Source organism: Vidua macroura, chromosome 7, assembly GCF_024509145.1.
Source record: "Vidua macroura isolate BioBank_ID:100142 chromosome 7, ASM2450914v1, whole genome shotgun sequence".
Taxonomy (NCBI): Eukaryota; Metazoa; Chordata; class Aves; order Passeriformes; family Viduidae; genus Vidua; species Vidua macroura.
Genome location: NC_071577.1, coordinates 35,220,191 through 35,232,382, shown reverse-complemented (window position 1 = coordinate 35,232,382; position 12,192 = coordinate 35,220,191). Strand labels below are relative to the sequence as shown.

Genomic DNA, 12,192 nt, shown 5'->3' with positions numbered 1-12,192 from the left:
GCTGAGGTTTCCAGGCCTCAGGAAGACAAACCATGGGAGAAACTTACCCTGGTCTCCTCCCATGCAGCCCTGGCACAAGGAAGCAGCCTGGCAGCTGGAGCAGGAGGCTCCAGCCTCCTGGGAGGGAGGGAGCCGTGGTACCAAACTCCATCACACCCACCAAGTCCCCACCACTCTTCTTCCAACCACAATACTTTATGCTTAATCAGCTTAAAAGCAGGTGTTTGCTGTTTTTATGCAGTTTTTCTTTCAGATCAATTCTGAAAACATCAAAAAAAGGAAAAAAAAAACCAGTTACATTCTTACTGCAGTCAAAATCTGCTTAAGAAGAAATTATTTGCACCAGCAGGGTAAGCAAAATGCAATGCAATGATGACAGGCTTGATTAGGTCAGATGTCATGCTGCCCATGTAAACAAAACTAAATGTGATTTCATTTCACACAGAACAGGCCATGTTTGTAACAACATTTTCCTGTGTAGCAGGTGACAGTTTCAGACAAGTTTCAAATTGTTGCTATTATGGCTTTTATTCAAAGGATTTTGAAGGAAAAACTTGAATGATTAAATACCATTTTAAAAAAGTGTCTTGAGTGGGCAATGACAATTTATGACTACAGCAACTTAATGTAGAAGTTTTTAATATACAGCCTTTATTTAATCCCAATCTCCACAGGACAGTTTTGTACACATTTATATCAGTGAAAATTTCATAGAATCATGGAATATCCTGAGGTGGAAGGGTCCCACAGGGATCATTGAGTCCAGCTCCTGGCCCTGCACAGGACACCCCAAAATCCCACCTTGTGCCTGAAGCACTTCCTGAGCTCTGGCAGGTTAGGGGCTGTGCCTAGGGAGTTCATATTAAATATATAAACTTCTTGCTAAATACATTTCCTGCTGTTCTCCCCACCCAATGGGGAGAACATTAAAAATTTCCAAAAAAAAAAGCTCATCCATGACAAACATACAAAGCCTCAGCTTTTTTCTTTAGCCAGCACTCTGTGCAGAGCTGCAGGAACCATGCACATCCACAGTTCTTTAATCATTCCAACTGAAGGAAGTAACAGCTCAGGGTTTTTCTTCTTTCCCCCCTGAAGAATTTTGTCCGCAGGACCTTCAGATTTCTGATTTCCCTGCAGCCCTCACTAGTGGGCACATCCTGCTGTGAGTTCTTCAGCCTCACCGGTGCCATGGGGACCATGTGGCAGTGCCAGGCCATCACAAGGAGCAGCTGTGCCACAGGGGCCAGCAGGGCAGAGAACAGCAGAGAGCTGAGCACTGTGTGCCATGGGCTACCTGGGGTTGCACATTTGCTTTTTAGGGTGAATTTGCAAATGAGCAAACCCCTGGATGATCCTGATGCAACTGGAAAATCTCTCACAGCAACCAAGCAAGGGCGTTCTGTGCAGATCAGCATCCTGTGCTGCTTTTCTTTTTAAATTGTAATTCAAGGACATTAGAATTTGCTATTTGTTTTATGCTCTGTTGACCAGCATAATCTGGATAATGTTTTATTTATAGTATAATAATGATTCGTCATTAGCACTGTCTCTATTCAAATTTGCACAGTTGAAAAGACAATAACAAGCTGCTCTACACTAAGTAGCTCAATGAAACACACATCAATCAAGTAGATTTTTAGCTGTAGGGTGTCTAGTTTGAAAAACCAGACTTTGCCATTCCCACCTCTCCCTCGTGAGCACCTCCTGCACGTTTTCCATCAGGAGCAGCATCCTTTGTTTTGGAGCTAACAAATCAAGTAGGTTTACAGAAGAGGAGTTGAATTATCATGAAATATCCTACTTGGTGTCAAACCCTGCCTCCCTTGGGGGTACTTGAGCTTGGGGCTGCAAAACCTGTTCAGATCTGCAGCCAGGAGTGATGGGAACTGAACAGAGAGTCCACAGGACATGGCCAAGGCTGCTGCTACCAACTCCATGGCACAGCTCTGCAAGCCCCAAATACCAGAGGGTTGTCAGTCAGAAGCAAGGCCAGAGCTGTTGGTACCCTCAAGCAAGAACCCCAGCCATCCTGACTGAATTTTGAAAGGGGAAAAAAAAAATCACAAAAAAAAAAGCTATTTCCAAAGATGTAATTCAGTCTCCAGCTCAGCACAAATCCAGCACCAGCTGCAGCCCAATTAAAAAGCAATTACAGTCATGGGAAAACAGTTTAGCTGGAGAAGAAAAAATCCTACCTGCATAAACAGTGGTGGGACTCTAAAATAGACTCCAAAAGAAATATCAGCACTTTCCTATTCAACAGGAGTGGAATAGCCAAACAGCTCAGTCTCTTCCACTGCTCTCTGCGTTTGTCCTCAAGCCCGAACAGAGGAAAAAAAGCTCCACTGCTTCAGGGACTTCTAAATGTATTTTCTTCATTTTAGGGAAAATGCACTGAGACCAGCTGACGGTGCTGATCACACCAAGGTCATGGGTGAGACCCCCTGCACTTAGAGCTGCACTCAGAGATCCTCCTGGCTCCCTTCCAGCTCGGAGTGTTCTGTGACCCCTCAGCCAGGCACGAGCAGCTGAGCTGTAGCGAGGGCTCAGCGGTGAGGAGCGCTCCCTGTGCAAGCCAAAAGCTCAACCACCTTTCCCAGCTACCAGCAAAGGAATGCTGTGGGAAGCACAGAGCTGGCATGTGGACACACCATGGTCTCTTCTGGCTTGTCAGGAGGCCAGACTTAGAACTCCCACCCAGAGCTGGGCCATGGGAGCAGGGCAGGGGCACCACATGGCAGTGATGCCTCAGGTTTTAGCTTTTATAGTTTTCAGATTCTGTGCAGCTTTAGTGTGTGGGTCTAGGCTTCATAATTAGGGGATGGTGAGCTCTCTACACAGAGTAGGGAGACAAAACAATTCCTTCTCCAGCTGGGGACCAAGGACAAATGATCCAAATCTCAGGCCCAAGAGCACAAACAACATGGACTGAAGAGAGAAAAACAAGCAGGATGGGACTTCATGGGCTAAAGCTGTAATTGGACAATTAACTCCAATATACAAATGGACCAGAACTTATAAAAGTGTGAGACCCTGTGACAGGTTGTGCATTTTGTGACCATTTTGGTTCATCTTGGGTGTAGCCCTGGCTGGGCTCTTGCGCTGCCCAAGGTGGATCCACTGAGGCCTTTGAATAAATCCCTACTTTATCCTTTAGCTCTGTCCAGTCTCTGTTCTGGGTCAGCCTTCACAAGGCATCAGCAGGAGTTGAGCACGGCCACGACACAGGAGCCCCTGTGCAACAGCTGCCCCAGGAACACCTTCCCAGACACCCCAGTGCTCCCCTTGCCTCTCATATAACCATCCTTGGAAAACAAGGCAGCTTTTTTGGCAGCCTGATCCCAGACCAGCATTCAGTCCTCACCCTGCTCCCTTGCCCTTGGCAGCCCTACATTTCAGCCCCCTCGATGCAAATCCCATTCCGTTGTTCTCTTGCCTCATTCCCAGACAGTTCGTGGCTCTTTCATCATTACAGGCCAATTAAGCCTCGGCTACCTTATCTTAACTGCTCCAAATAAGCTGGTGATCTTCCTGAAAGGTGATACATTATAATTGGTTCCAAATCGCCAGGAAAGAGGATAGTGAAACATGAGACTTGGAGGTTATTTGAATTAGCCCTGAAGTTAAAAATGGCCAAAAAAAACCCCACCCCCACCTAAAGCTATCAAGGTGTTTGCTTTGAACTTCTAGTTAGTGTTGCTTCCCAGAAAACAAGACTTGGCATCTTTTGTGCTAGAGATCCTGCCTGGAGCAACCTGGTCGAGGGAAGGTGTCCCTGCCCAGGGCAGGGGGTGGAACGAGAAGGTCTTGAAGGCTCCTTCCAACCCAAACTATTCCAAGATTGAACTGATAAACACCTAAAGAGCCACGGAGGAAACACCCCAATTATGAGGTTTTAGATGGGTGGAGAGCACTTACACTCCTGCCCACATCTCAAAAGCCCCTGATGAATTGCAACTCACACCAAGCTGTTCTATAGAATGACCAAAAAAAAAAAAAAAAAAAAAAAAACCGGTTCAGGTTTTCAAAACACATCAAGTTCATTTAACTTGGACAGGAGAACACGTTCTGGCTTAGCAGGAAACTGCTGTGAGAGGAGCTGTCAGTCCCGTCTAAGCCAGCAGTAGTCCTTAAAAGAAGAGGTGGTGGAAGAGTGTGTCTGAAGCAGGTGATGCTGAGCACTGCTAACCTGAGAGCACAGAATATTTAACACAGATTTCTGAGCAGGTAAACTAAAGGATTAAAAACTATTTCAAGTTGCCTTATTGAAGACGATAAGCAAGCCTATTTATTAAATAGTACTTAGAGCTACTTAATTCCAATCCACTTCTCATGTCAGATATATTTAACTGAGGCGTTTCTGACTTCAATCGGGGAAGATTTGGATTAGCCAAAGTGCCCGGGGAAAACAACAAGCCTTCTCACCCAGCTGCTTGAAGGCAATGCCACACAGGGAGATTGATCTGCCCCGAGGGAATAACCTCTCTCTTCCACTTACATTTTAAAGTAAAAATACTACAAATACCAGGCCTACAGTCTTTTGTCACAGCCAAGCACAACCTGACTGCTCCAAGCAAAAACAGCAGCACAGATGAATGGTGTGCAAAGCTGCCCACGTCCTCCAGGTCAGCCAGGCTCAGCAGTGTCCAGACATTAAGAGATACTTATATCTGGCAAAAAGAGGGGAGAAAGACATCTATTTTGATTCACCACCCTAGTTATCTTTGAAACAAGCACAGCCCCTTATTTAAAATATGAGTATTGAATTGTGTTGCCAGAAGCAGATTAATTGCAGCTTCCAGGAAAAAACTCTGAGCTTATTTCACACTGACTTTATTCCCACTTGAATTAAGTTCCTTATGCTACACCAACTCATTTGAATTTTTTGAATTGGTTTTGCATAGTATCATTTACTGATGTACTATCTTTAATTACATAACACACATACACTCTCCAACTGCATTATTAATGAAAGTGTTTTTAATTAAATGGCTCTCAGCATAATATTCAGTCATTAATTTCACATGCTCAGGATGTGGAGAGATACTATTCTGATGGTCTGGGGAAGCTCTGTACTTCAGATGAGGGATACTTGCAAAGTGATAGTTTCTGAGAGAAGTTGGAATCATTATGAGCACAGAATTACCTCCTCAGCAGCTGCTGCTGCAGTTCTGCTCTGCTGGGCATTAGCTGTTCTTCAGCTCAAGTGCTCCTTTTGCTCTGCCACACTTCACCATCGGTAATTTGAAAATGCCTCTCCCTGGACTCACGGAGATTCCGGGGTGAATAATCTCAGACTTATCTTTTAGGAACAATTTACACTTAGACAATGGCACTAAGGCTGCACCCACTGCAATAAAATCTTCACACCCTCCTCCCTAATTATGGTCACCCACCTGTCTCCACTCTCAACCTTTCAGTGCTCTCAGAAGTGACAAAGAACGTTCACACTCCTGGGACTGGATTTTTTTTTGCCCGTGGAGACACAGACACACTGGCACATCATGCAGTTATTGCTGTGAGCATTCTTCACACTCACCTGCTGCAAAAGTTGCCAATTATGGCCAAAAGGCATAAAAGGAGTATTTTAATTTCTTTTTTCTGCAAACTAGCACAAATTTACTATTTCTTCATGCAGAGATGGCAGGAGGACCTCTTTTCCAGTCCAGCTTGGAAAAGAAGACCCACCAAGGCAGTCCTGTACAACTTTTCCTCAAAGTCTGCAGGAAGGACTAATTTTCACCTCAGATTATGCCTTCTATTGATTGATGAAAAAGAAATTTCATTTAAAATAAAAAGAATTCATAGGACAGCATTTTCCAGGAAGACTTTGGAGGTCTTGGAAGTAATTTTTTTTTGTTTTTCTAGAACAGCTCAAAGGGACTTGAGAGCAACAAGACTGGAAAGTATAGTACCTGTTTCATCTTTCATCTGTGAATTATGTGGTAAGTTCTGTCCATCCTCCACAAAGGCAACTGGATATAAAACTGGTTTTGGACAGGATTCTTCCTGGGACTCACCCTTTAATTAGTTTCTAGTCTAGATAGCCCTAGACTTTTCTTTTTGACTAACGAAGTCCTTCTCTTGAAAAAATCCTTATGCTTAAAGGCCTTTTCCTCAGTGGTAATGCACACAGGGAGGGGAGTGGCTCTTGCCCATCCCCTGGTCCCAGAGCAGAACACCCTGGGTCACATCTCACTCACCAGCCCCCCTCTGCCTCAGCTCCATCTCCTGCTGTCAGCCACACTCTGGACTCCTCTGCTGAGCTGCCCTACAGCTCTGTCCTCCCCGAGCTCAAGGCTGGCCCTTCCAGCCCTGCTCCTTCAAAACAAAAAGGGGTGCACACAAAAAACTTTACTCTGTCAAAAAGATACTAAACATGGACCTCCAGCACATTTACAGTGGCTTTTTGAAAAATTACTAATATTTTTGTATGACAAGATTAATGATAATATATGCCCACATTCCCAGTACTTCATGTCTACATAAAACATTGTGCCATAATGAAGATAATTGAAAGTATGACTTCCATCAATATTTAATTAGCATTTGGTGCTAACTCATTATTTCAGTGCAATTAATTTGACATCTTGCTGTATGGCCTGCACAGATTTCCTCCTAGAGGGTTGTTTTATTGGTGGGACATAAGTAACATGAGACATGTGCACCTTCCCCAGGGATTTGAGGGGACTATGAAATATGGAGAATATGACTGACATTTTTATCTACTGCAGGACACAAAAGCACATTAAAGCTCACAATGTGCACGTGCATTTGGCTCGGGAGTTTCTGCAATAAGGGCAATATTCTGCTAAACCAACATTTTCAGAAAACAAACTGTACCATCATCACACCAGGCTCTTCCATGTGTCTTTGTTCAAATCCCTTTTCCAGGCTGCAGAAGGACACACATGATGTCGGCACACAGCTCTGCGAGCAAGGACCAAAGAAAGATCCTCTTCCCTTCCCAAATATTTCTGCAGTTCTTCCCAAGAGTAGTGAGAGTAGCCCTGCCCCAACCCACAGGTTACTGAGGCCAGCACAGCCAGAATCTGTCCCTTACTGTCATTTCCCTTCACCCACTCTCAGCAGCTGATAGCCAGGAGAGGGAGACAAAATAAATTCTGCAAGGTGCAAATGGGAAAGAATATTTGACATACCACGAGAAAGGGACACCAAGTCCTTCCAGCCCAAATCCACTAGAAATAAAAGCACTCATCATCCTCTGCTCATCCATTATTTGATGAATCTTCTGTTGATGTAAAAGAAAACAATCATAACATAAGCAAACTGCAAGTGCCCCGGTGTTCCTCTGGCTGCTCAACTGCTCCCACTGCCCTGGGGAGGGCACTGGGGTGGGCACTGAAGTGCCCTCCTTCACTTCACCCCCAGCTTCTCCATCTAAGCCAAACTTGCTGATTAAAGAGCTTCTGACAGCCCCACGCAGGAGCATGGCTGTGGGCAGGTGAGCAGTGGCCAGCCATGCTCTTTGCCTCCCTCCAGGGCAGCATTTCCCTCCCAGCTGTTTAACCCCTGGGGAGCTGCAGGAATAGAAGCCTATTCTCACCAGTTTTAGCCCTACAAGAAGCAAGCAAAGATTACAAAACTATGACAGCACTATTGATGGTTCTGTGGTGAGAATCTCTACATACAGCCAAATAAAGCTTATTTTTATTCCTGATGCTGTCCCACTGGCACTGAACATTGCTGAGCCAGCCCTAGGTTCCATTCTTGCTCCTAAAGAATGAAGAAAAATACGCCAGGAAAAACTTCTCTTCATCTTTGTAATTAATGCAAAAACACAAACCAGGTTTATTGTTAAAGACAATCTCAGTGCAATAGCACCTTCCCCTACATATTTTTATCCAGGGAATCAGGAACAAATGTTTAGTTTGATCTCTGCAAACAAGCAACAAGATTATGGATTCTTTTGACAGCACTGTCAAAGTAAACACAAAACTGTTCATAGTATGACTATAACCAAGAGTGTAACTTTGAATATTTATTACACAAAATTGGACCAACTTCAACATGCTTTGTTTTATACCACATGGAGCAGCCTCAACAGCTGATTATTTTTAAAAATCCCCAAACTTGGTCCTTTAAACCTTTCTCCTTTAAAGTGATAAAATACCTGCAACCTTCTACCTCTGCCTCTTAGTTTCTAACTGCCCAGAATATTCCAATACCTTATTGAAAACCTGCAGCCTCCTGCTGAGTGTGTACCTTGGTTACCAGATCAACACATTCTGAACACCCACACTATTTTTTTCAGGATAATTCTTCCATAAAGCCAGTTTTTATACTCTGCTTAAGTACTTCAATTATGATTTGTACAGAATATTCAGAGGTGAATCTAACTGGGGCACACTGCCCCAGTAAACACTACGTATTTAACTGGTGGCAAACCAACTAGAATGAAGCATTTATTGATTTAAAAAGTAGTTGAAACTGCCAACATTCCATTTCTTTGATGAAGTGTATCTAAAGAAAAAGGATTTGTTGAGTTACCCAAAGAGATGCTGGTTTCAGACATACAGACCCTTGCAGGCTCCCAGAGCGGGGGCAGGTTTTGGGTTTGTTTTAATGAGTCAAATGTTGGATATCTGCAGAGCAGCATGGAAAACCTGAGCTCCTGTGCAGACAAAAAAAACCCAGGGACTTTCAAAATCTCATGCTACTGATTTTAAACACAAAATTCGTATGATTATTTATTTGGATAAATCCCTCCATGTGTGCATTGTCAAGGGTAAAACAAAATTAATGACAACATAAAGGAGGCATATAGAGACTCGAAAAAGAAAATAAAATAAACAAACCAAAATCAACCTCTGAAGAGCAGATGCCCTCCAGGATTTGCCCAGTTTTGCCACATTGCAGCTGTAAATGTTTCCCAAAGCTGAAGCAGGATGAGTTGAGCTCCTGGCAATAACTTTGTACCCCTATATTCCCTACCTATCCACTAAAGAGAAAACATCTTTATAGGAAAGATTGAAGCCTTGGGTTATGTCCAAATTATTTATTTGGAGAGACCATACTAAACTCTTTAATGCATCCATCTTATTCTCCCTGTTCAGCTGGAAGTACAAAGCTGAAAATCTGAAAAACCCCAGCACCCCAAAGAAATAACAGACAAACCAGCCTCGCTCACATACACAAATCTGTATTTTTTTAGAAACACTGCAGATTGAATATGCAAATTATAAGAATCTATTAATTATCATTAATCATTCCTTCACAAAGACTAGAACTAATTGGAGAAATAATTTGAGAAAATTGAAGTACATGACAGAAAGCATTAAGATTCATTAAGTTTCAATTCTCTGGTCTGTCAGCTTGTCAGAAGTAGATGCCTGCTATTCTAGCACTACTGGTAAAATACTGAGTATTTTCCTAATCTAGTATACAATTTAACCCCTTTTATAGTTTGTTCTGAGATTAACCACATCTGACACTACACATTTTCTGCTATAAGGCACTGTCATGAGGAAATTTGCATCTCCATTTCTTTAAATCAGCAAAATTGAACTTGCCCAAATTTCACTACAAAGCATTTGCAGGTTCACTAAGTATTTTGTATTTATTTACATTATTTGAGACGTGCCAGCACACATTCAAAAAAACCCACAAGAGATGAACAGCAAGGCATTTAAGAAAAAGCTGCATTCAAAAAATATCCACCCTGCCCCATACCCACCCCTCAAAATAATCTTGACCAGAACAGCCAATAAATATGCAAATATTTTATGTCCCTCTATTTGTGGTCCTGCAATAATCCTCCCCATTTGAGTTGAGTTGGTAAAAACTCTTGATCCAGCACAATAACCCCCAGTCCTGCTGTGGGGGAGGAATGAGGGCTTGGTAGTGCAAGAACTCCCTCATGTGTGTGTCTGACAAGGGCAGCCCATCTGCAAGAGGTGACAGTGACAAGATGTACCATTTATCTGACTTTTTTTTTCTCCATTTAAAAAAATATGGTGTGGGCTTTACAAAGACCAGCAGAGCTCTTAATCTGGGCACGGCACAAGTACCAGAGGCAAGATTAAGTCTTTGCTGGAGGTAAACATTTTAGTTGTACACTTCAGTAGCAAGTAGGTGGTTTGTTTTAAAGTTTCAAGACTCAATAAACACAGCTGGGTTAGAAAACTGTGCATATAATACATAAAATTAATTTCAAAGCTTCCCAAGAAGTCGCCAACTTAAAAATGGAAAATATAAATAGTTTATGTGGCAAGTAAGGTTAAAATAGGTCAGACTGAGCTAGAGCATCTATGCTTTAAGATTTCATCCTATTAAAATGCTTTTTGCATACGCTTCAGAATTTACCCTTTTTAACAGAAATGGCTCAGTCAACTGTGCAGGGAGAAACGTGGGAAGTCAAAAACTGTGACTGCTTAAAATGCAGCACCAGTTGTCTCCATTCTGATCAGCAGCACCAAGTCTGACATGATGTAATTTATTTTCTGCATGACTATCACTGCCAACGCATGAAACATGCATAAGTTGGGCAAAGCAGAGATTTCCACTCATTATACACCTACCCTTGATTGAAACACAGCACCTGCACGAAAATATTGTTATGCTCCAAACTCTGCTAAGAACGCAAGACAAAAATGCTGGTGTCAGGTAACATTTTCAAAGAAGGCCCTGCTCCCTGCCTGACAGGATGATGATCACCAGGTATTGCTGCAGCTCTGAGGCTCTTTCAGAACACTTGAACCAAGAGCTCAAAACTGGTACTCCTGGTACTTTCTCTATAAGCCAAGGCCTTGCAAACTCTCCAAAGTTGTTTTTTCTTCCCGAGTCTCAAAATCACAAGCTTGTTTCTGTTCGTTATACTTGACTCCCAAGAAGCCCAATTTTACACTTAGAGCACCAACTTCACATACTGTTTAAAATGTAACTTATTGACACCCCCTGGAATGCCATTCCAAAGCACTCAAGAATTCTCTCAGCTGAGCCTGGGATGGGTTTTTTTCCTTGGTGCAGTGTTGTAATGGAAAAAGCAAGTCCTTTGCATCTCACATCTGAAATGCTTCACTTGACTCCTTGTATTTTTCCAACTTACTCTGAGAGTACAAAGAAGGAATCTTCAAAATTGAAAACAAGAAACACGTTCTTCTAGGGGAAAACTGTCAAGATGTTTGCAGAAAAATAAACTGTTCAAAGACTAATTTTAAGCGGCAATTAATACCATTTCCTCTGTTAGCACACTTTCACAATGTTAAGTGCAAAGTTATTTGTGTGTAATAGAAGCAGCTGCATCTTTAATGTAATTTACTTAATAAACATGGCAAGTAAAATGTGTAGTGGAATGGGTAATATTCTACCTTGAATAGTAATTGTAACTGAAGCCATCTAAAACATAGAAAATGAAGTTTGGAGTAGTGGCACAAAGATTCACTTTAATCAACTTTAATTTCTCACCTGACTGCTCAGGCTGCACTCAAATAATTCAACATCAAACCATCCCTTCAGCACAGGGCAGGACAGGCAATCCTGTACAGCAAGAGATGGTGACAGAGGCTGATAGGGTAAAAACCACTAGAAATTCAATATTTGAGCTTCCCCCTTTTAAAGAAAGAAGACATACACAGTACTGGACCAACACTGCAAAATAATTTCAACAATATTCAACTAAAAGGAGAAAAAGTTTTCTTCATGTGCTCTGTTTTCACATTTAAAAAAATTGGAATTTGCTATAGAAAGAAAACAGGTGGTTTTTTAACTCAATTTTTTATGGTGACAAGATGTCACCATAACATCTTGTTATGGTGAGGAAAACCATCTTCAGAAAGGATAAAAATATAGCCTTTTAAATAAAGAAATAACAAAGTTTAATATTCTTTGTTTATCTGGAATTTGGAGCTCAGGTCAGACATTTGGATTGTATCAATAATTCTGATACCACTCAGTGGTAAGCAGTCCTGTTCCCCTCAGAGGTTACTGAGCTGTCTGAGGGGATGTGAGTTCTGCCATTATTGATATAAACCCCACGAGGAACCTTAGACTGGATCATTGTGGAGTCAGTTAAGGGATGAATTTTTTTGTTTTAAGCACACCTGGAGAATGTTGCATGTACCTACCCAGATACACACTTCTTATGAAATAACTTACCTTGACATCATCATTTTCAGCATGTCCAAAGCCACATATCACTGCAAATATTTATAGCCATATGAAACCCCT

At 42.2% G+C, this 12,192-nt stretch overlaps 1 protein-coding gene across 3 annotated transcripts in view; it reads right to left on the bottom strand.

Annotated features, from left to right (window-relative positions):
* Nucleotides 1-12,192, bottom strand: part of SPOPL (speckle type BTB/POZ protein like) — a 130,025-nt gene that overhangs the window by 83,673 nt on the left and 34,160 nt on the right. The window contains exon 11 of one of the 3 annotated variants that reach the window (XM_053982284.1): nucleotides 8,557-8,638. The exons of the other annotated variants lie outside the window; for them this stretch is intronic. Coding sequence (XP_053838259.1) covers nucleotides 8,587-8,638 — 52 coding nt within the window. The 3' untranslated portion in view covers nucleotides 8,557-8,586. Of the gene's footprint in view, nucleotides 1-8,556; nucleotides 8,639-12,192 lie in introns of those variants that run through there. 3 annotated transcript variants of the gene reach the window in all.